The sequence below is a fragment of the Oncorhynchus nerka genome, linkage group LG6 (assembly GCF_034236695.1).
Source record: "Oncorhynchus nerka isolate Pitt River linkage group LG6, Oner_Uvic_2.0, whole genome shotgun sequence".
NCBI classification, from domain to species: domain Eukaryota; kingdom Metazoa; phylum Chordata; class Actinopteri; order Salmoniformes; family Salmonidae; genus Oncorhynchus; species Oncorhynchus nerka.
Window position 1 is genome coordinate 24026792 of NC_088401.1, and position 26225 is coordinate 24053016.

General features: G+C 36.6%; 1 protein-coding gene across 15 annotated transcripts in view; it reads left to right on the top strand.

Annotated features, from left to right (window-relative positions):
* Nucleotides 1-26225, top strand: part of LOC115130200 (protein 4.1-like) — an 89230-nt gene that overhangs the window by 27463 nt on the left and 35542 nt on the right. For all 15 annotated transcript variants that reach the window (XM_065019407.1, XM_065019410.1, XM_029661083.2 and 12 more), the window contains exon 2: nt 25780-25913. In XM_065019407.1, the coding sequence (XP_064875479.1) occupies nt 25791-25913 (123 nt within the window). In that variant the 5' untranslated portion in view covers nt 25780-25790. The remainder of the gene's footprint in view (nt 1-25779; nt 25914-26225) is intronic.

Sequence of the window (26225 nt, forward strand, 5' to 3'; positions counted from 1 at the left end):
GACAGTGTATAGGCCTGTAGACAGTGTATAGGCCTATATCGATGGATCATAATCTTCACAGTATGCCTGGCGGTTGTCCTAGATGTTTGAATGACAGCCTTTACGTACTATACTCTGTAATTGTGTGGATCTGTAGATAGTACTGTATCATTCAGTAATATAATGGTGCGATCCTGCTTTAGAGTCCATGGGAGATTCTCTATGATGAGAACGTCTATTGGAGCTCAGTATGCAGATCAGATCAGTACATGCCTTATTTTAATTGGGATCTAAACTCAATTTCTTTTACCCTTATAATTATTATCATTTTTTCATCTTAACCAGGTTTCTGTTTGCTCTTAGATGGACCTGATTGAATAATTCATATTTCTCATTAACATTTGAATTTTAGTCACTTAGGAGACACTCTTATCCAGACCGAATTACAGTACAGAGCTGCGTCCATTATGAGGGAAGTTAGAGTTAGGTTCACGGGCCAATGCTAACTAGCTTAGCACAAAGAGTGGAAGTCTTTGGGTACAGCTAGCATACATAAAAATAGTATCCACAAGTTCATCTGACTCTGGGGAAGTAGATAAAGGGCTTCATTGCCAAAATTCCAAACTATCTCTTTAATATCATCAATATTATGCCACATGAGACACTGTTATTACAGTTCCAGGCGTGTTTGCTTTGGCTTCAAAGGGGTAGAGTTGAATGGAAAAACATTCTAGGTTACAGTAGCTGACTCTGTTAATGATACCTCATAAAAAAACATTGTTTTTGTAATTGTAATAATATTCTCTTCATTTCAGGAAATACGTTATCAATGGTTGTGTAGATGTCAAATATTAGACTTATTCTTTATTCATGAGCAGTGTTGTTTTGGGTCATCAGTGATTGAGTATAAAGGTCTTTAATCCACCTACCAGGGAGAGCCATACAATAAGTAACTAGGCTCATCTAAACCGTGTCAGCTGATTGAACCTCTCTCCTATCCAGATCAATGGTTCCCTCAAGACCATTTCTAATCTGCCCTGGGGTTATTTAGTTGGACAAAACAGGTTTAATCTGTGATAGGCTTTTAGCGCATTGTGACAGACAGAATCAACTCCTTCCAGTGTGTCTGTTCTACTTCACACTTTTGGATGCTTTGTGATGTAGGAACACAGATGTGCTGATAGCTAGCTCCCCCTCTGTTTGTTCCTCCAATTTCCCTAAGGGAGGTCATTCATTGTGGAAATGTGTTCCCTCACTCATGTGCGCTACTGTTGCTTTCCCCCCTCTCCCTGGGTGGTCTGGTTTGAATCCTGGTATTGTGGTTGGTTAAATTGTATGGCTGTTTGGTAAAGAGGACCAGCTGTGGCGTTGAACTGGGTAATTGGCTGGGGGGTCTCTGCCGGTCCACTGCCGGCCCACCGGCTCTATTATCGGAAGGGGGAGATAGCAATGCAATCAGATTGAAGGAGACACTGGTTATTTGGGAATAATTCAAAGGAGAACAATAATTGAAGGAAGCAAGCGTAAGATAAGATCTGAAGAGGACTTCTGTCGGTACTAGTGCTGAGCGATTAGTGCTTTTTCAGGTCGTTTCGGCTATAAAAAAAAATATCACTGTTTTCGATTTCTTTTTTGATTATAATTTTTGGGGACATTAAATGCACAATGCATTATGTGGGTTGAATGCTGTAACAACACAGAATAAAACTATTAATGGAAGTCCTATGATGGTAGTGACTGCTCATTACTGCTTATCGCTTATTAACATAATTTATTCACTACTTAAATATTTGTTTTAGTCTATGACTTTATTATTTAATTCCAAGTCAACATCTCATCTCTATAGAGCTGCTGCCTATATAGCCTGACAAATTCACTATTTTAGTAGTTCTTCAAAGTAGATTAGGCACTTTTATGACTGCTGAATACCAACTATCAATCACCTAGATCACGTATTTGTAGGTAGAGAAAGCCCCGCAATGCAAGTGCTTTCTATCTCTCTCTCATGCTCCACACAGACCGAGACCTGACAAGTAAGCGGACATGCAATGGATTATGGTTATTGTAGTTAATTACCACATTTCCTGTGCTAAACTATGTAGAATATTGGCCTGTTGGAAACTATAAATCCCTACTACATCGCGGAGTTTGGGCTAGATAAGATTTTTCTCCACAGAAACTGAGCATCAAGCTCACAAAAAAAACAGAAATAAATGGAATTTAAATAATTGAACTGACGTCAGTCAATTAGTTGTTTAAAAACGGAAAAATAAAAGGCAGAGAAATTATTTCGTGTAGAGGTGCTGACTAATGGCAAATAAACTGTAAGCTATAAACTCTACATATAAAATCCCAGTAATTTATTTTGTAAACCACCAACGGTTATGTAGACAATGACAATATTGAGGGGTGTGTCAATTATTAGGTTGATGAGAATGATTTGAGTGAAACTGTTAAAAGACAATAGTTTACAACATGTTGAATATATTAGGCTAATGTTATCATATGTCAACATAATTAGATATTGTACATAATATTAGCATCAACATACTGTACATTATTATTGAATTAAATGCAATATACAGTATATATTTAATTGTTTCCAATTAAATTTTTTGCTACATGTAATCTTTTGGTTCAACCATAATGCATAATAAGCATTATCAACAGTGGGAACATATTGGGTGTACGCTGATAAGCTGTAGAAAGAATATATGAATTTATCAGACTTGTTGATAAAAAAGGAGGATTGTTCATAAGACTGAAAACTGAAAAAGAACAGACATTTCAGTTAATCGTTCAGCCCTAGTCTGTACTCTCTGTGCTGTAAATAGAGATAGGAGAAGAAGGGTTCAGATGTTATCTAGTCAGAGGAGAGGAGACTATTCAAAGGTAATACTGTCCATAAAGAGGATGTGTAGTCAGAACTAGAGGACACACTGGGTTCAAATATAGTTTGTTTTCCTTCAGATACTTTGAGCATTTGTTTAAGCCTACCTGAAATGACAAATAAGCGGGGTTTGCACTTTTGGGCCTTTTCCATTTCTCCAGACAAGCTCAATCAAGCGCAATTAAAGAATTTGAACAAAAACAAACACCATTTGAACCCAGGTCTGTCTGACTAGAAGACAGGCCATTGTTTGATGCTATATGCTCTATAGAAGAGTCCCACAGGTCCACAGACAGACAGTCTTTTGATGAGGACTCCAGATACAGTAAGTGTCAGAAAAGGTCAGAGCGGCCATCTTTTTCGACAGCAGTCGGCATTCTGTGTGTAAAAGATACCAGTACACGCATGCATTCTCTGCACAGCTGTGCCCAACCCAACCCATATTGGCATCCTTGCTAATTATAGGCCCCAACGGGCAAGAAAGAGACAGATAGAGAGAGAGCATCATTCATGATACAATGGTAGCCCATAAAGACGTTTTCCACTGGGGCTTTAGCAAGAGGCTTGTATGAAAAAGAATATACATCAGGTTGAAGAAGCTATGCATTTGTTTTACACTGAACACAACATGTAAAGTGTTGTTCCCATGTTTCATGAGCTGAAATAAAAGATCCCAGAAATGTTCCATGCACACAAAAACCTTATATCTCTCAAATATTGTGGACAAATTTGTTTACATCCCTGTTAGTGTGAATTTCTCCTTTGCCAAGATAATCCATCCCCCTGACAGGTGTGGCATATCAAGAAGCTGATTAAACAGCATGATCATTACTCAGGTGCACCTTGTGCTGGGGACAATAAAAGGCCACTCCAAAATGTGCAGTTTTGTCATACAACACAATGCCCAAAGATGTCTCAAGCTTTGAGGGAGCGTGCAATTGGCATGCTGACTGCAGGAATGTCCAACAGAGCTGTTGACAGATAATTTAATGTTAATTTCTCTACCATAAGCTGCCTCCAATGTAATTTTTGAGAATTTGGCAGTATGTCCAACTGGCCTCATAACCGCAGACCACATGTATGGTGTCGTGTGGGCGAGTGGTTTACTGTTGTCAACGTTATGAATTGAGTGCCCCATGGGGGCGGTGGGGTTATGGTATGGGCAGACATAGGGTTGAAAAGGATCGAAAACCTTCCGGAATTTTTCCATCGGAATTTAAGCCCTGGTATTTGGGGAATTTTGCTTAAATTCATAAAAAACGTTAGCTTATAACAGTGAACATTTTTTTGTGGGATACACATAAGGCAATTCTATGTCTTGTGGCATATTTTGGTTAAACTATCCCCAATTCAATGGAATTGCAACCCTCTGCATGCACAGTGCATTCTTCCTTCACATGTGCAATGCACTCTTCCATCACATGTACAGCTGATTCTCAAGATCTTGCACACTAATTATATGCTATAGATCCCACACTACTACACTGTCTGAGCCAAGGACTACATGCTTTCTGGTAAGTTTTGATTACAATACTGGGTGGGGTGAATATATTTTATAAGACATATATGATTTTTTGTTAACTAGTAAATAGTAGCCTACAGCAAAGTGTGTTTAAATTGTTTCTAACTTGTTAACAATTTCTGCTAGTTAGTTTTTGCTACCATGTGGGTTTTAGCTAGCTTGGGCCTACTAACTGAGGAGTGTTAATTCACATGTTTTCATAGATGTTTAATTTTAAAACATTTATCTTACAAAGGAGTTCTTTAATCTAACTACTTAACTATTTATCTGTACATGGAATTGTATTAGGAATTTTTTTTACTCATTTTTTTCTAATGTTTACAGGAAAATGCCACGGGCACTATCTGATGTGTGGAGACATTTCACTGCAGCTAGTGTAGAAGAAAAAGCTGTGTACATTTGCAAATACTGTGCTAAATCATATGTGAAGAAGGCAACAAAGATGCAGAATTATCCGGCAAAGTGCATAAAGTTCCCTCAGCGCTCACAACAAGCAACCTCTGACAAAAGTCCCTCTACTTCTATTTGAGGTGAAAATGATGAATCAGACACTTTATCGATAGCAACAGCTATTGGTCCTCCTGGAATCAGAAGTTTTTTTGACTCAATGGAGGAACGTAGTCAGAGAAATGCTGATGAATGTCTTGCTCGAGCTGTGTATGCAACTGGTTCACCTTTGATGCTCACAGGCAATGTGGATTGGAAGAGATTTCTGAATGTTCTTTGCCCAGCAAACACCCCTCCAACCAGACATGCTTTATCTACTCATTTGCTGGATGCAGAGTTCAACAGAGTTCAAGTGAAGATCAAGCAAATCATGGAGAGAGCAGACTGTATTGCAATCATCTCTGATGGGTGGTCGAATGTTTGTGGGCAAGGAATAATTAACTACATAATCTCCACCCCTCAAAACAGTATTCTACAAGAGCACAGACACAAAGTACAAGAGACACACCGGTCTCTACATTGCAGATGAGCTGAAGGCAGTCATAAATGACCTTGGACTACAGAAGGTATTTGCACTGGTGACAGACAATGCTGCGAACATGAAGGCTGCTTGGTCTAAAGTGGAGGAGTCCTACCCTCACATCATACCCATTGGCTGTGCTGCTCATGCATTGAATCTGCTCCTCAAGGTCATCATGGCACTGAAAACAATGGATACACTCTACAAGAGAGCCAAGGAAATGGTTAGGTATGTGAAGGGTCATCAAGTTATAGCAGCAATCTACCTCACCAAGCAAAGTGAGAAGAATAAGAGCACCACATTGAAGCTGCCCAGCAACACCCGTTGGGGTGGTGTTGTCATCATGTTTGACAGTCTCCTGGAGGGGAATGAGTCTCTCCAAGAAATGGCTATATCACAGTCTGCCGATATGGACAGCCCCATCAATATGATCCTCCTGGATGATGTATTTTGGAAGAGAGTGGTAAGCAGCCTGATACTCCTGAAACCTGTAGCAGTAGCCATTGCACAGATTGCACGCATCTGTCTGATGTTCAGACTCTGCTTGCAGATGTAAGAGAAGAAATCCGTACTGCTCTGCACACTTCACTGTTACTCCAAGCAGAGGAAACTGCAGTTCTGAAATACATCAGAAAGCATGAAGACTTCTGCCTGTAGCCCATACACGCCGCAGAGTACATGTTGGACCCCAAGTATGCTGGCAAGAGCATCCTGTCTGGTGCAGAGATTAACAAGGCTTATGGTGTCATCACTACCATGTCTCGCCACCTTGGCCTGGGTGAGGGCAAGGTTCTTGGCAGTCTGGCGAAGTACACTTCCAAGCAAGGGCTTTGGGATGGAGATGTGATATGGCAGTCGTGCCAACATATCTCATCAACCACCTGGTGGAAGGGACTTTGTGGATCTGAGGATCTTTCCCCTGTTGCCTCCATCATCCTCCAAATCCCACGAACATCAGCCGCCTCAGAGCGCAACTGGTCCTTGTTTGGGAACACACACACCAGAGCACGCAACAGGCTGACCAAAACAAGGGTTGAAGAATTTGTTGCCATCTGGGCAAATTTGAGGCTTTTTGAGCCTGACAATGACCCATCCTCAACAAGGTTGGAAAGTGACAGTGAAGATGAGGCCTCAGAGTCTGATGTTCAAGAGGTGGACATTGAGGAGGTCCAGAGAGAAGACATGGAAGCCTGAGAGGAAGACAACCAAAGCTTTTGTTTCTAGACTATCATTTTAAAGATGTATGTTAAAAACTGTTTTTGGGAGATGCGATGGATTATTGGGGATCATTCAATAGTCCCTTTCTTTTGTTGTTCAGTGAAATCATCCCATGTGAATAGTCAACTCTTCACATGGAATCAGGAATTCCCCAGCGTAGCTGTTTAGGCCCCTTCCTTTTTCCAATTTTTACTAACGACATGCCACTGACTTTGAGTAAAGCCAGAGTTTCTATGTATGCGGAAGACTCAACACTATACACGTCAGCTACTAGAGCGACTGAAATGACTGCAACACTCAACAAAGAGCTGCAGTTAGTTTCAGAGTGGGTGGCAAGGAATAAGTTAGCCCTAAATATTTCTAAAACTAAAATAATTATATTTGGAACAAAATACTCACTAAACAATAAACCTCAACTTAACCTTGTAATAAATAATGTGGTAATTGAGCAAGTTGAGATGACTAAACTACTTGGCGTAACACTAGATTGTGACAACTGTCATGGTCAAAACATATTGATGCAGTAGTAGCTAAGATTGGGAGAAGTCTGTCTATAATAAAGTGATGCTCTGCCTTCTTAACAACACTATCAACAAGGCAGGTCCTACAGGCCCTAGTTTTGTCGCACCTTGACTACTGTTCAATCGTGTGGTCAGGTGCCACAAAAAAGGAATTGCAATTGGCTCAGAACAGGGCAGTATGGCTGGCCCTTGGATGAAGACAGAGCTAATATTAATAATATGCATGTCAATCTCTCATGGCTGAAAGTGGAGGAGAGATTGACTTCATCACTACTTTTATTCATGAGAGGTATTGACTTGAATGCACTGAGCTGTCTGTCTAAACTACTGGCACACAGCTCGGACACCCATGCATACCCCACAAGACATGCCACAAGAGGTCTCTTCACAGTCCCCAAGTCCAGAACAGACTATGGGAGGTACACAGTACTACATAGAGCCATGACTACATGGAACTCTATTCCACATCAAGTAACTGACGCAAGCAGTAAAATTAGATTTAAAAAACTGATTAAAAAAACTCCTTATGGAACAGCGGGGACTGTGAAGCAACACAAACATTGGCACATGCACACACACACACACACACACACACACACACACACACACACACACACACACTAACATACACATGGATTTAGTACTGTAGATATGTGGTAATGGTGGAGTAGGGGCCTGAGGGCACACAGTGTGTTGTGAAATCTGTGAATGTATTGTAATGTTTTAAAATTGTATAAACTGCCTTAATTTTGCTGGACCCCAGGAAGTATAACTGCTACTTTGGCAGCAGCAAATGGGATCCATAATAAATACAAAAATACAAACTCTTCTAATTTAAGTTCAATTCGTAACTAAATTGTTTTTAAAATGTCTATTGGAAGGATTTAATAATTTGCAATTATGTCTACTTATGATAAGGTAAAAGGTTTATGTTTCTGTCTCCATATGATATGGTAATTATATCCAATGCAAAAAACATCTACATTTAATTGGTATTAATATTAATTTGCATATATTTCCGTTAATTCCCATGTATTCCCATTAATTCCCATATATTCCCATTAATTCCCACAGAAAGTTTCCACCTCAGAATATTCCCCAAAATGTCCAACCGTAGGCAGACATACTGTAAGCTACGGAAAACTAACACAATTGCATTGTGATCCTGAGGCCCATTGTCGCAAGGATCTGTACACAATTCCTGAAATCTGAAAATGACTGATTTCCTTATATGAACTATAACTCATTTATATTTTTGTTCAGTATGGATGACATGTTATTTTTTGTGGACCTACTGGCCTTTATCTCTGTGGTGAAATCCTGTTTTTTCTTGAATTCCCACCCTTGCTTCATTGGTCATGAAAGTTGATTAATTCTGGTTGAAATATCAGCTCCTTTGTCAAGTCAATTTTTACTCCTTTTTCTGATAAATAAATTACCTTCAGATGATGGCTTGAATAATTCAGATTTCTGCTTACTAGGAACGTAGAGAAATGCACATTTGTCTCATGAATTTTCAAGTGAAAATAGAGAACATTTACAACATAATGAGGATTATAATTTCCTTGTATCAGTATGGCTAGAAAGGATTTCCTGACCTTCATGGGATCTTTCTTGTTTGTTCTGTTTTCTCTGCTGCTTTAATATTAGTCCAACAGAAGACTGCTATGCTGGCCTAAATTGGGCTGCAGTTTACTGGTGTTCCTGCTGTTTAGCCTGGACTATCTCTAATGTTGCCATAGTAACTACCGCAACAATGGCCACCTTTGTGTCTTTTTGAGGGGCTCCTTTTGTCAAGGTGTTTTGCAGAGCATGGACAATAGTGATAATATTTTTTGAAAATGTGATGCACAGTAGGCTACAGATGTAGGATTTTAGGAAGTATGAATTATTATGTGGAAATATGAATTATTATGTGGATTATAATTAATGGGCATTTTTGTAAGTGTTGATACATTTTTCGTAAGGGAAAATAAAGTCTGACATAGTGGAAATTACAAACTTCAGAAGTATTTTTAAACCTCAAATGCACTACAAGTTATCCTGCAACAGGGTGATCAAATTAAGATCCTACATCTGTACATTTATGTAATCTCTTTAGTATTGCATTTTACATCATTTTTTCTTAAGACAGTATAATTTGGACTGAAGCAATGTCAGCAAACCTTGTATAGCTCAGTAGTATTACTACTAAGTTTAATGAATCCAATTTATTTATTTTTTCTCAAGAGTGGAATTTACTTACCATGGATCATTCGGTGCAGCGGGAGGGGTATTTTGTTGGGGGGGGTGCTGCTCCCCAAAATATTATAGTAGGCTACACTGTCCCGCGAATGTTGCGCAAAATCATCCCGCGTTTGGGTATTTTAAATGTAGTCAACCTACTTCCATAAAACCTAGTAATAAATTACCAGAAAGTCCTTGCACAGCAGAAAAGCATGTTTTGCAGTTGACTTGAAACTGTAAAGTAAACATTATTTACTTTGATTCGATAGGGTTCCTTCACTCTCAGAAAAAAAGGGTTCTAAAAGGGTTCTGCGACTGTCCCCATAGGAGAAACCTTTTTGGTTCCAGGTAGCACTCTTTTGGGTTTCATGTAGAACCCTCTGTGGAAAGGGTGAAAAGGGTTCCAAAATGGTTCTTTGGTTGTCCTTTTTGGTTCCACATAGAACAAATGTCGGTTCCATGTAGACCCCTCTGGGAAAAGTGTCTACATGAAACACAAAAGGGTTCTACCTGGAACCAAAAGGGTTCTACCTGAAAACAAAAGGGGTTCTTCAAAGGGTTCTCCTATGGGGACAGCCAAAGAACCCTTCTTTGGTACTAGATAGCACCTATCTAACAGTCTTCACTCTGTGTGCCTGATTTCATCCCTGAACCACAATAGAAGAAAAGAGACATGAGGGAAATAAAATCCTACATTAGAGGATTGGGACACGTCCCATTTCTCTCTCTCCAGGGGTCAGTGGGGCTGTCTCAGAATATTTCTCAATATCCCCTTTGGTGGAGTGCTCGGAGCAGCTCCCATCAGTACCTATCAGCCTCTGAGAAGCAGAGCATGCTGTGGGATATTTTTTGCTCACTGAAAGAAACGAGAGGAAACTCAGCCGTTGCCTTCTTCCTGTTTGCTACACATTTGTTTGATGTGGTGTAAAACGCAATTGAGATGAGAATGTCCTGATCTTTTGTAAGCTTTAATCTTCTCTATCTCAAACTCGCTCAAGCGTTATCTCGCTCGCTAGCCCCTCCCTCTCTTGTTTGATTGCATTATTCTTTTATATCTGGGCTGTAGTGTCTTTCGTCCTCTTTGACCCCGGATGTTTTTAGTCTCTGTAAAGCAAAGTCATCTCTCTGTTTTCCCAAACAAAGCTAGAATCACCCTGAGGCAGAGGCAAACATCAAACAAGCTTGACAGGAGAGAGAGATGATTGTGGCTCACTGTTTTATCGGAGTGAAGCTGATGTCAGTTAGTCTGCTGACGTGCTGTCAACCTGTTCAATAGACCGACCAGCTTGAACCAATAAGTGCTCAGAGTCATTCCCAATTCAAACACCAGATTAAAATGATTGAAATCACAATCAACAACATAGCATTTCTATGAACCAGAATATGTAGAGTCACTGGCTGTAGCCTCACAGGGCTTCCCTGGTGGTGAAGCAGTATTGAGTCTATCCGGGCCTGGATGAGTTAACCAGCCAGTGACCCATTAGTAGGAAAGCAAAGGCTAGCTTTTTCAAATAGAAATTTGCATCCTGAAGCACAAACTCCAAAATGTTCTGGGACACAGTAAAGTCCATGGAGAATAAGAGCACCTCCTCCCAGCTGCCCACTGCACTGAGGCTAGGAAACACTGTCACCACCAATAAATCCACAATAATTGAGAATTTCAAGAAGCATTTTTCTACAGCTGGCCATGCTTTCCACCTGGCCACCCCTACCCTGGTCAACAGCCCTGCACCCCCCACAGAAACTTGCCCAAGCCGCCCCCATTTCTCCTCCACCCAAATCCAGATAGCTGATGTTCTGAAAAAGCTGCAAAATCTAGACCACTACAAGTCAACAGGGCTAGAGAATCTGGACCCTCTCTTTCTAAAATTATCTGCCGAAATTGTTGCAACCCCTATTACTAGCCTGTTCAACCTCTCTTTTGTATCGTCTGAGATCCCCCAAAGATTGGAAAGCTGCCGCGGTCATCCCCCTCTTCAAAGGGGGAGACACTCTAGACCCAAACTACTACAGTCCTATATCTATCCTACCCTGCCTTTCTAAGGTCTTCGAAAGTCAAGTTAACAAACAGATCACCGACTATTTTGAATCCCACTGTACCTTCTCCGCTATGCAATCTGGTTTCCGAGCTGGTAATGGGTGCACCTCAGTCACGCTCAAGGTCCTAAACGATATCATAACTGCCATCGAGACAATACTGTGCAGAGGTATTCATCAACCTGGCCAAGGCTTTCGACTCTGTCAGTCACCACATTCTTATCGGCAGACTCAACGGCCTTGGTTTCTCAAATGACTGCCTCGCCTGGTTCACCAACTACTTCTCAGACAGAGTTCAGTGTGTCAAATCGGAGGGCCTGTTGTCCGTACCTCTGGCAGTCTCTATGGGGGTGCCACAGGGTTCAATTCTCGGGCTGACTATTTTCTCTGGGTACATCAATGATGTCGCTCTTGCTGCTGGTGATTCTCTGATCCACCTCTACGCAGACGACACCATTCTGTATAATTCTGTCCCTTCTTTGGACACTGTGTTAACTAACCTCCAGACAAGCTTCAGTGCCATACAACTCTCCTTCCGTGGCCTCCAAATGCTCTTAAATGCTAGTAATACTAAATGCATGCTCTTCAACCGATTTCTGCCCGCACCTGCCCACCTGTCCAGCATCACTACTCTGGACGGTTCTGACTTAGAATATGTGGACAACTACAAATACCTAGGTGTCTGGTTAGACTGTAAACTCTCCTTCCAGACTCACATTAAGCATCTCCAATCCAAAATTAAATCTTGAATCGGCTTCCTATATCGCAACAAAGCATCCTTCACTCATGCTCAAACATACCCTCGAAAGACTGACTATCCCTCCGATCCTCGACTTCGGGCGATGTCATTTTCAAAATAACCTCCAACACTCTACCCAGCAAATTGGATGCAGTCTATCACAGTGCCATTCGTTTTGTCACTAAAGCCCCATATACTACCCACCACTGCGACCTGTATGATCTCGTTCACTGGCCCTCGCTTCATATTCGTCGCCAGACCCACTGCCTCCAGGTCATCTATAAGTCTTTGCTAGGTAGAGCCCCGCCTTATCTCAGCTCACTGGTCACCATAGCAGCACCCACCTGTAGCACGCGCTCCAGCAGGTATATGTCACTCGTCACCTCCAAAGCCAACTCCTCCTTTGGCCACCTTTCCTTCCGGTTCTCTGCTGCCAATGACTGGAACAAATTGCAAGAATCACTAAAGCTGGAGACTCACCTTTCCCTCACTAACTTTAAGCACCAGCTGTCAGAGCAGCTCACAGATCACTGCACCTGTACATATCCCATCTGTAAATAGCCCATCCAACTACCTCATCCCTATACTGTTATTTATTTTTGCTCCTTTGCACCCCAGTATATCTACTTGCACATTCATCTTCTGCACATCTTTCATTCCAGTGTTTAATTGCTAAATGCTATTTATTGCCTTTACCTCCCTTATCTTACCTCATTTGCACACACTGTGTATAGACTTTTTTCTATTGTGTTATTGACTGTATGTCTGTATGTTCCATGTGTAACTCTGTGTTGTTGTTTGTGTTGCACTGCTTTGCTTTATCTTGGCCAGGTTGCAGTTGTAAATGAGAACTTGTTCTCAACTAGCCTACCTGGTTAAATAAAGGTGAAAGAAAAAAAGGAAGAAAAAAGTCACGCACACGGGGACACACACACTAATATTTGTAATTTCAGCCTGGAAGGTTGTGTTTAGTCAGCTCATTCCCTTCATGGTCTCTATGTCACAGACTCACCACTAATCCTACAGCAGATGAATAATACAGACTCATCACTACTCCTACAGCAGATGAATAATACAGACTCATCACTACTCCTACAGCAGATGAATAGAATTATGGTGGTGTAGCGCGGGGAGTTTGGGGAAGGGGGCGACAGGTGCTTGACTCTTGACTTTATTGTATTGCTAGTCGATCACTCTCTCCTCATCCAAGCTTCTCCACAATCTATGCTCCTATTCTGTTTTCAGTTGGTATCATTGGTAGGGGCTTGTGTGCGTAATCTATTTCTCATATGTCCTTTCTCATCTCACAATTGTAGCGAAGGAGTTAAATGTGTTTAACTGACAGTATGTAAACTAATTATAAACCCTTTATAAAGTAAAAAATTATGTTCCAATCTCCAATTTCACCCGTCCTATACCACTTTTGGCGAGATAATATTCCCCATCTGCACATATGAACAGGCCACATTTGGGAGCGGTTCATTTCAAAATCTAATGCCCTTGTTGTGTGGCCGTAAATTTTATTAGCGTTTATCCGCTCACAGTCTTTTTACCTCTTTGAATTCTCCCCTGGCATTTAGTTTACACCTTGACTTTTTGCCTGGCCAATTTACTATTTCTGTCATCTTTAGAGGTAAAAAATATGCGTATTGTTGTCAAGAAAATACACATTCTTTCACTATATGTAAATGTCGATAGATTATACAATATTTGCAGTCAACGTTAAGTTAATGAAGCTAAGGTTATGCAAGTCAGGGAAATATTGTTTCTAGTAAAAAGTTATAATAATTTACAATTATGCTATAATTCTTCTGATTACCTCCACACTGGCAGGTAATATGGCATCTTTTTACAAATTGATGCTAATGCATTCTGACAAGAATCTTTGCATTATGATGATGAATTTGCGTTAGGCCTACATAGGGCTTCTGCAGTGACCGTATTACCGCCACACCTCATTAGTAGCCTACCAAATGTGCTAACTGCCTGGTACTCAGCACTCTATTGTACCTCTAATCACTTTGACATCAATGCAAATGTATTCAAAAATGGAATCAAACACTTCATGAGCTCATGTTGCGCAACATTTCCATAGGCTATGCAGTTGGTGAGAAAACAGAGTGATGGCCTCTACTGAATAGGCTAGGCCTATTATATTTATTTCGCAACTTTCCTAATATTAAGCACATTGCTTATCTTTACAACAGGAGTATAGCCTACCTGGCTGGCATGAAAATGAACCACGGGAAAGTGTCCTCCATCTGCTATTTAAGTGCATAGATGACATGTATTATTTCCCCACTGCCTCTGTTTCAAGACAGGTGCATGATAATGGTCCATTCTAAATCACAGCAAATTTCACACACATATTATTTTGTATATGTAACGACAAGAATCAAGAATAGTCTGATGGGTGACAATATTAGCCTATCACTTGTGAATGATATATTATCACTTGTGAATAATGCCCAGTATAAGAAACAGACTTTTTCAAATCATAGTTGCACACATCAAGTAGCCTAGCCTATAGGTCTATATGTTTTGATAAGGTTTATATCACAACTAAAGTGGCCAAAAAAGGTCTTTAAATTAAGCACATTAATTTGCTTTACAAGGGGTTTAGAGCCTAACTGGCATACATAAACAGTGCGTGACTTTCAAGTTTAGGGAAGATAATTTTCACCATAAAAATGCACCTTTATAATAATCGCATTTGTAGTCACTTTTGATAATGGTGTTTTCCCGCTAATGGAACATTCATGTTTATAATAGCCTACTGTCATGTGCTTATAATGTGAAGAAATGGCCTAATAGCTTATTAACATTTGAAGCTAAAATAACGATTTCTTTGTTAACCGCTCAACACAGAATAGCCATATGTGCGCACTCCCTCAAATCGTTTGGAGAAAATATTTATATTTTATTCAGCTTTGTTCAATTGTATTCTTCATACTATTAAATAATATAAAATAATGCCACAGAATTCTAAGCACATCTTGTCTGCTAAATGAGGACAACTCAGAGTATGCTATTCTGTTCTTCTGAAATACTCTACATTTGCTTTATATCATGCTTCTTTAGACCTGTCTAAAATAAATCATGGATTTATTGTGATGGTGTAGACGATATTACATGGATTTATTAGACTTTTTAAAATGGAAATGTTCCAAAGGTCTGCATCAGTGGCTTGTATGTGTGGAAGCCAGGAGATGCTAAATATGTTTATGTTAATTAACGGTTAATTACCGTGAGACCGACAGTTATTTGCTTGACAATCACCGGCTGATGAAATTTCGTGACCGCCACAGCCCTCTTTTTTTGTATTTTGTTCATTATGCAGACACATACTCATATCGTAGTTAGTCTACATTTTTTTGTATTTTGTTCATTATGCAGACACATACTCATATCGTAGTTAGTCTACATTTTTTTGTATTTTGTTCATTATGCAGACACATACTCATATCGTAGTTAGTCTACATTTTTTTGTATTTTGTTCATTATGCAGACACATTTTTTTGTATTTTGTTCATTATGCAGACACATACTCATATCGTAGTTAGTCTACATTTTTTTGTATTTTGTTCATTATGCAGACACATACTCATATCGTAGTTAGTCTACATTTTTTTGTATTTTGTTCATTATGCAGACACATACTCATATCGTAGTTAGTCTACATTTTTTGTATTTTGTTCATTATGCAGACACATACTCATATCGTAGTTAGTCTACATTTTTTTAGTATTTTGTTCATTATCTACATTTTTGTATTTTGTTCATTATGAGACACATACTCATATCGTAGTTAGTCTACATTTTTTGTATTTTGTTCATTATGCAGACACATACTCATATCACATACTCAGTTAGTCTACATTTTTTTATTTTGTTCATTATGCAGACACATACTCATATCGTAGTTAGTCTACATTTTTTTGTATTTTGTTCATTATGCAGACACATACTCATATCGTAGTTAGTCTACATTTTTTTGTATTTTGTTCATTATGCAGACACATACTCATATCGTAGTTAGTCTACATTTTTTTGTATTTTGTTCATTATGCAGACACATACTCATATCGTAGTTAGTCTACATTTTTTTGTATTTTGTTCATTATGCAGACACATACTCATATCGTAGTTAGTCTACATTTTTTGTATTTTGTTCATTATGCAGACACATACTCATATCGTAGTTAGTCTACATTTTTTTGTATTTTGTTCATTATGCAGACACATACTCATATCGTAGTTAGTCTACATTTTTTTGTATTTTGTTCATTATGCAGACACATACTCATATATATCGTAGTTAGTCTACATTTTTTGTATTTTGTTCATTATGCAGACACATACTCATATCGTAGTTAGTCTACATTTTTTTGTATTTTGTTCATTTTGTTCATTATGCAGACACATACTCATATCGTAGTTAGTCTACATTTTTTGTATTTTGTTCATTATGCAGACACATACTCATATCGTAGTTAGTCTACATTTTTTGTATTTTGTTCATTATGCAGACACATACTCATATCTACATTTTTTGTATTTTGTTAGTCTACATTTTTTTTGTATTTTGTTCATTATGCAGACACATACTCATATCGTAGTTAGTCTACATTTTTTTGTATTTTGTTCATTATGCAGACACATACTCATATCGTAGTTAGTCTACATTTTTTGTATTTTGTTCATTATGCAGACACATTTTTTTGTATTTTGTTCTTATGCAGACATCATATCGTAGTTAGTCTACATTTTTTTGTATTTTGTTCATTATGCAGACACATACTCATATCGTAGTTAGTCTACATTTTTTTGTTTTTGTTCATTATTGTTAGTCTATTTTTTTATTTTGTTCATTATGCAGACACATACTCATATTAGTCTACATTTTTTGTAGTTAGTCTACATTTTTTTGTATTTTGTTCATTATGCAGACACATACTCATATCGTAGTTAGTCTACATTTTTTGTATTTTGTTCATTATGCAGACACATACTCATATCGTAGTTAGTCTACATTTTTTGTATTTTGTTCATTATGCAGACACATACTCATATCGTAGTTAGTCTACATTTTTTTGTATTTTGTTCATTATGCAGACACATACTCATATCGTAGTTAGTCTACATTTTTTGTATTTTGTTCATTATGCAGACACATACTCATATCGTAGTTAGTCTACATTTTTTTGTATTTTGTTCATTATGCAGACACATACTCATATCGTAGTTAGTCTACATTTTTTGTATTTTGTTCATTATGCAGACACATACTCTACATTTTTTTGTATTTTGTTCATTATGCAGACACATACTCATATCGTTAGTCTACATTTTTTTGTATTTTGTTCATTATGCAGACACATACTCATATTAGTCTACATTTTTTGTATTTTGTTAGTCTACATTTTTTTGTATTTTGTTCATTTTTTGTATTTTGTTCATTATGCAGACACATACTCATATCGTAGTTAGTCTACATTTTTTTGTATTTTGTTCATTATGCAGACACATACTCATATCGTAGTTAGTCTACATTTTTTGTATTTTGTTCATTATGCAGACACATACTCATATCGTAGTTAGTCTACATTTTTTTGTATTTTGTTCATTATGCAGACACATACTCATATCGTAGTTAGTCTACATTTTTTTGTATTTTGTTCATTATGCAGACACATACTCATATCGTAGTTAGTCTACATTTTTTGTATTTTTTTTTTGTTTTTGTTCATTATGCAGACAGACACATTTTTTGTATTTTGTTCTTATGCAGACACATACTCGTAGTTAGTCTACATTTTTTGTATTTTACTCATATCGTTCATTATGCAGACACATACTCATATCGTAGTTAGTCTACATTTTTTTGTATTTTGTTCATTATGCAGACACATACTCATATCGTAGTTAGTCTACATTTTTTGTATTTTGTTCATTATGCAGACACATACTCATATCGTAGTTAGTCTACATTTTTTGTATTTTGTTCATTATGCAGACACATACTCATATCGTAGTTAGTCTACATTTTTTTGTATTTTGTTCATTATGCAGACACATACTCATATCGTAGTTAGTCTACATTTTTTTTTTTTGTATTTTGTTCATTATGCAGACACATACTCATATCGTAGTTAGTCTACATTTTTTAGTGTATTTTGTTCATTATGCAGACACATACTCATATCGTAGTTAGTCTACATTTTTTGTATTTTGTTCATTATGCAGACACATACTCATATCGTAGTTAGTCTACATTTTTTTGTATTTTGTTCATTATGCAGACACATACTCATATCGTAGTTAGTCTACATTTTTTGTATTTTGTTCATTATGCAGACACATACTCATATCGTAGTTAGTCTACATTTTTTGTATTTTGTTCATTATGCAGACACATACTCATATCGTATTAGTCTACATTTTTTGTATTTTGTTATTATCTACATTTTTTGTATTTTTTGTATTTTGTTCATTATGCAGACACATACTCATATCGTAGTTAGTCTACATTTTTTGTATTTTGTTCATTATGCAGACACATACTCATATCGTAGTTAGTCTACATTTTTTGTATTTGTTCATTATGCAGACACATGTTCATTATGCAGACACATACTCATATCGTAGTTAGTCTACATTTTTTGTATTTTGTTCATTATGCAGACACATACTCATATCGTAGTTAGTCTACATTTTTTTGTATTTTGTTCATTATGCAGACACATACTCATATCGTAGTTAGTCTACATTTTTTTGTATTTTGTTTTTATTCAGACACATACTATGCAGTCTACATTTTTTTGTATTTTGTTCATTATGCAGACACATACTCATCGTAGTTAGTCTACATTTTTTTGTATTTTGTTCATTATGCAGACACATACTCATATCGTAGTTAGTCTACATTTTTTGTATTTTGTTCATTATGCAGACACATACTCATATCGTAGTTAGTCTACATTTTTTGTATTTTGTTCATTATGCAGACACATACTCATATCGTAGTTAGTTTTTTTGTATTTTGTTCATTATGCAGACACATTGTCTACATTTTTTTGTATTTTGTTTATGCAGACACATACTCATATCGTAGTTAGTCTACATTTTTTTGTTTTTGTATTTTGTTCACATTATGCAGACACATACTCATTATCGTACTCATTAGTCTACATTTTTTGTATTTTGTTCATTATGCAGACACATACTCATATCGTAGTTAGTCTACATTTTTTTGTATTTTGTTCATTATGCAGACACATTTTTTAGTCTACATTTTTTGTATTTTGTTCATTATGCAGACACATACTCATATCGTAGTTAGTCTACATTTTTTTGTATTTTGTTCATTATGCAGACACATACTCATATCGTAGTTAGTCTTACATTTTTTTAGTATTTTGTTCATTATGCAGACACATACTCATATCGTAGTTAGTCTACATTTTTTTGTATTTTGTGCAGACACATACTCATTATGTCTACATTTTTTTGTATTTTGTTCATTATACACATACTCATATCGTAGTTAGTCTACATTTTTTTGTATTTTGTTCATTATGCAGACACATACTCATTTTCTACATTTTTTTGTATTTTGTTCATTATGCAGACACATACTCATATCGTAGTTAGTCTACATTTTTTGTATTTTGTTCATTATGCAGACACATACTCATATCGTAGTTAGTCTACATTTTTTTGTATTTTGTTCATTATGCAGACACATACTCATATCGTAGTTAGTCTACATTTTTTGTATTTTGTTCATTATGCAGACACATACTCATATCGTAGTTAGTCTACATTTTTTTGTATTTTGTTCATTATGCAGACACATACTCATATCGTAGTTAGTCTACATTTTTTTTTGTATTTTGTTCATTATGCAGACACATACTCATATCGTAGTTAGTCTACATTTTTTTGTATTTTGTTCATTATGCAGACACATACTCATATCGTAGTTAGTCTACATTTTTTTGTATTTTGTTCATTATGCAGACACATACTCATATCGTAGTTAGTCTACATTTTTTGTATTTTGTTCATTATGCAGACACATACTCATCAGTTAGTCTACATTTTTTTGTATTTTGTTATTATGTCTACATTTTTTTTTTTTGTATTTTGTTCATTATGCAGACACATACTCATATCGTAGTTAGTCTACATTTTTTGTATTTTGTTCTTACATTTTTTTACATTTTTTTGTATTTTGTTCATTATGCAGACACATACTCATATCGTAGTTAGTCTACATTTTTTTGTATTTTGTTCATTATGCAGACACATACTCATATCGTAGTTAGTCTACATTTTTTTGTCTACATTTTTTTGTATTTTCATTATGCAGACACATACTCATATCGTAGTTAGTCTACATTTTTTGTATTTTGTTCATTATGCAGACACATACTCATATCGTAGTTAGTCTACATTTTTTTGTATTTTGTTCATTATGCAGACACATACTCATATCGTAGTTAGTCTACATTTTTTTTGTATTTTGTTCATTATGCAGACACATACTCATATCGTAGTTAGTCTACATTTTTTGTATTTTGTTCATTATGCAGACACATACACATACTCATTTTTTTTTTATTTTGTTCATTATGCAGACACATACTCATATCGTAGTTAGTCTACATTTTTTGTATTTTGTTCATTATGCAGACACATACTCATATCGTAGTTAGTCTACATTTTTTTGTATTTTGTTCATTATGCAGACACATACTCATATCGTAGTTAGTCTACATTTTTTTGTATTTTGTTCATTATGCAGACACATACTCATATCGTAGTTAGTCTACATTTTTTGTATTTTGTTCATTATGCAGACACATACTCATATCGTAGTTAGTCTACATTTTTTGTATTTTGTTCATTATGCAGACACATACTCATATCGTAGTTAGTCTACATTAGTTTTTTTTGTATTTTGTTCATTATGCAGACACATACTCATATCGTAGTTAGTTTGTATTTTGTTCATTATGCAGACACATTCATTTTTAGTATTTTTTTGTATTTTGTTCATTATGCAGACACATACTCATATCGTAGTTAGTCTACATTTTTTGTATTTTGTTCATTATGCAGACACATACTCATATCGTAGTTAGTCTACATTTTTTTGTATTTTGTTCATTATGCAGACACATACTCATATCGTAGTTAGTCTACATTTTTTGTATTTTGTATTTTGTTCATTAGTCTACATTTTTTTGTATTTTGTTCAGACACATACTCATATCGTAGTTAGTCTACATTTTTTTGTATTTTGTTCATTATGCAGACACATACTCATATCGTAGTTAGTCTACATTTTTTTGTATTTTGTTCATTATGCAGACACATACTCATATCGTAGTTAGTCTACATTTTTTGTATTTTGTTCATTATGCAGACACATACTCATATCGTAGTTAGTCTACATTTTTTTGTATTTTGTTCATTATGCAGACACATACTCATATCGTAGTTAGTCTACATTTTTTGTATTTTGTTCATTATGCAGACACATACTCATATCGTAGTTAGTCTACATTTTTTTGTATTTTGTTCATTATGCAGACACATACTCATTTTTTTCGCAGACAGTTAGTCTACATTTTTTTTAGTATTTTTTGTTTTTGTTCATTATGCAGACACATACTCATATTTTGTTCATTATGCAGACACAGTTAGTCTACATTTTTTGTATTTTGTTCATTATGCAGACACATACTCATATCGTAGTTAGTCTACATTTTTTTGTATTTTGTTCATTATGCAGACACATACTCATATCGTAGTTAGTCTACATTTTTTTGTATTTTGTTCATTATGCAGACACATACTCATATCGTAGTTAGTCTACATTTTTTTGTATTTTGTTCATTATGCAGACACATACTCATATCGTAGTTAGTCTACATTTTTTTGTATTTTGTTCATTATGCAGACACATACTCATATCGTAGTTAGTCTACATTTTTTTATTTTGTTCATTTTACTCATATCGTAGTTAGTCTACATTTTTTTGTATTTTGTTCATTATGCAGACACATACTCATATCGTAGTTAGTCTACATTTTTTTGTATTTTGTTCATTATGCAGACACATACTCATATCGTAGTTAGTCTACATTTTTTTGTATTTTGTTCATTATGCAGACACATACTCATATCGTAGTTAGTCTACATTTTTTGTATTTTGTTCATTATGCAGACACATACTCATATCGTAGTTAGTCTACATTTTTTTGTATTTTGTTCATTATGCAGACACATACTCATATTAGTAGTTTTTTTGTAGTCTACATACATTTTTGTATTTTGTTCATTATGCAGACACATACTCATATCGTAGTTAGTCTACATTTTTTGTATTTTGTTCATTAGTACTCATATCATTTTTTTTTTGTATTTTGTTCATTATGCAGACACATACTCATATCGTAGTTAGTCTACATTTTTTGTATTTTGTTCATTATGCAGACACATACTCATATCGTAGTTAGTCTACATTTTTTTGTATTTTGTTCATTATGCAGACACATACTCATATCGTAGTTAGTCTACATTATTATGCAGACACATACTCATATTTTAGACACATACTCATATCGTAGTTAGTCTACATTTTTTGTATTTTGTTCATTATGCAGACACATACTCATAGTCTCATTTTTTTGTATTTTGTTAGTCTACATTTTTTTTTGTATTTTGTTCATTATGCAGACACATACTCATATCGTAGTTAGTCTACATTTTTTGTATATTTTGTTCATTATGCAGACACATACTCATATCGTAGTTAGTCTACATTTTTTGTATTTTGTTCATTATGCAGACACATACTCATATCGTAGTTAGTCTACATTTTTTGTATTTTGTTCATTATGCAGACACATACTCATATCGTAGTTAGTCTACATTTTTTGTATTTTGTTCATTATGCAGACACATACTCATATCGTAGTTAGTCTACATTTTTTGTATTTTGTTCATTATGCAGACACATACTCATATCGTAGTTAGTCTACATTTTTTTGTATTTTGTTCATTATGCAGACACATACTCATATCGTAGTTAGTCTACATTTTTTTGTATTTTGTTCATTATGCAGACACATACTCATATCGTAGTTAGTCTACATTTTTTGTATTTTGTTCATTATGCAGACACATACTCATATCGTAGTTAGTCTACATTTTTTTGTATTTTGTTCATTATGCAGACACATACTCATATCGTAGTTAGTCTACATTTTTTTGTATTTTGTTCATTATGCAGACACATACTCATATCGTAGTTAGTCTACATTTTTTTGTATTTTGTTCATTATGCAGACACATACTCATATCGTAGTTAGTCTACATTTTTTGTATTTTGTTCATTATGCAGACACATACTCATATCGTAGTTAGTCTACATTTTTTTGTATTTTGTTCATTATGCAGACACATACTCATATCGTAGTTAGTCTACATTTTTTTGTATTTTGTTCATTATGCAGACACATACTCATATCGTAGTTAGTCTACATCCCTTCCAGCTTTTACATCCGCTTTTTCCTGAAGCTCGGATATGGAAAATCATTTTGGAGATTGGTATTGACGTTTTTATTGCTTATATTTATGGTTTTCATGGCAACAGGGTCCGGTCCTCATAGCTGGGCTCCTCCAATCTGTCACCTCTTTGGTTGGAATAAACGGATGGAGAGCTTATAGTGTGTCTGACAACCTTCTGCCTGGTCAGCAGTGCACACTGACCTATATTACAGATTGTAGATTAAACCAAGAGAAGGTTCCACAGGCTTATGGCCCACAGAGCCCATTCCAAACCCAGCTAGGATATACCCGTTGTTGAATGAGGAAGAATGAAATACTCTCAAAAGTGTTTCTCTAGGGGATGTGTATCTGGTGGACCTCACAGAGTCTTTGTATTATCTGTATTCATCGCAACGCTGAGCATTAATTGAATTAAAGCATTATGGAATGAACACAGTGAGTTCAACGGCAGTTCATGGTGTGTTGCTGAGGGCATGTTTTTGTTCAAACAACTTAAGTGCGACTTTGACTTAGTTTCTGAGGGAGAAAGCAGTAAAGAACATAACTCTTAACTGGCCGTTACAGTAGTAGCTGATTGGGTGTGGTACATATTTGAACCCTGCATACTCTGACTGCCATGGGCCTTAGTGGCCACGTGTGGGTAGGGGTGTCATGGCACCTGTCTACGTGCGTGTGTGTGCATGCCTCAGCATGTTTACGTTTAATATGTCTGTGTGTTTGCCCATATTTTTGTGCATTAATGTGTGTGTGTGTGCGCACATGTGTGTCTGTATGTGTGTGATACTGGAACCCCTGCACCATGTGTGTGGAGACCTGAAGGGGTAACTGAGCCCAGTCCCATGTTGTGGGTAAACACTGGTGATACAGTATAAATAGCCCTAAAGCTCTGACCACCCTGCCACAGCCCACTGTTTGTGTGTGTGTGTGTGTGTGTGTGTGTGTGTGTGTGTGTGTGTGTGTGTGTGTGTGTGTGTGTGTGTGTGTGTGTGTGTGTGTGTGTGTGTGTGTGTGTGTGTGTGTGTGTGTGTGCGCGTGCGTGCGTGCGTGCGTGAAAGCCACACTTCCCCAGCCAAACACTTCCAGCTATGCTGGCTAAAGTTCACATACTAACGTTGCCCTTTCCTTACTACTAAGATTTATTACAGATTCATTACAGCATGGCTACATCTGACATTAATACATATTCATTGTGATTATTTTGGAGTTAGCATGTGGGAATTATTAAATGGTAATAGGTTGTTTATAAGGTGTCAGATGATAAGCGAATGAACTGTAATGGAGTGTAGGGTGTCGTTTTCTTTACAGAATAAAGACGCATCTTATATTTTTTACTGACTTTGTTCTTTCAGGCAACTGAATATATTGAAGTGGTTGTACCATTACAGTGTGTTCTCAGGGGAATCCATATACACAACATTATAAGTCCTTATGGTTTGTCAATGGAAAATGGGGCCATTATCATGCATATCAAAAATATAGTACTGTAATTTGTACTGCACTGTTGTAGTTACCAGTTGCACCTCGATTCATTTAAATTTGAAAGACACTTGGTGGACTGTCACAATGAGACATTGAGGTATATTAATGCTGGGGCGAATGTGACGTGTCTCACAACTCGTCACTGATTTAATCTGAGTTGAATCACTGCTGTCTCAAGGAAGCTTATTATATAGAGAAGTACTGTAGTGTCACCTCTGTTTCAACCTTGAAGCTATGTAAAATACATTAGTAGTCAAATCAATGTTGACTTTCACATTACAAGAGCTTCTTATCATGGCTGTTGTCCTAGATATGTTTGGCGTCGGCAGTGAGAAAGTGTACTTCATTGCTATGCAGGTTATTCTTGATTGATCCCAGATTAACACATATATGGATCTCTTCCTCAGATTGACGGTGTGGTGGTTGGAAATATGATTATGTCTGCATTGCAGAAAGTATTCAGGGTACATGTTATTATAGCATTTCATTTTCAATTTGTTAGATTTCATGTATTAGGGCATGTGTTGCAACTGTTGTCTTGTGTTGATTTTTTTTTTTTTTTGTCTCAGTCAAAATTCTTCCATCTTCTTTTGTGTGTATTTATTTGCTGTGTTGTAGGGTGAATCGTCATGACGACAGAACCAAATTCAGAGTCCAGCGCGGACCAGCAGGAGGCCAGTGCGGTTCCACTCCTGGAGGCGGACTCTTTCCCCCCGGCTGCCGCCCACAGCACGCCTGTCAAGAAGAAGCAGGTTAGCCACACCCACAAAAAATAGCACGGTCACAGAGTTTCTAAGCCAAGTAAACACGGCCAGGGTTTGGGAAGTTAATGAGAGAAGTGAAAAATGATTCCTTATTTGTTAATTTTCTCTAAATCTAAAGACACAACCTAGATTCGAGTCAATGACTTAAGTAGTCAAACATGTTATTACTCCAACCTCATGAAAGTGACACTCCAAATCTAAAACATTTGCATTTTCATCAAAAACACTTTATATCGAAGGAGTGCCTTTGATTTAACTGCCTGCACATGCGCAGTCTGGCACAAGACGGCCGTTAGACCT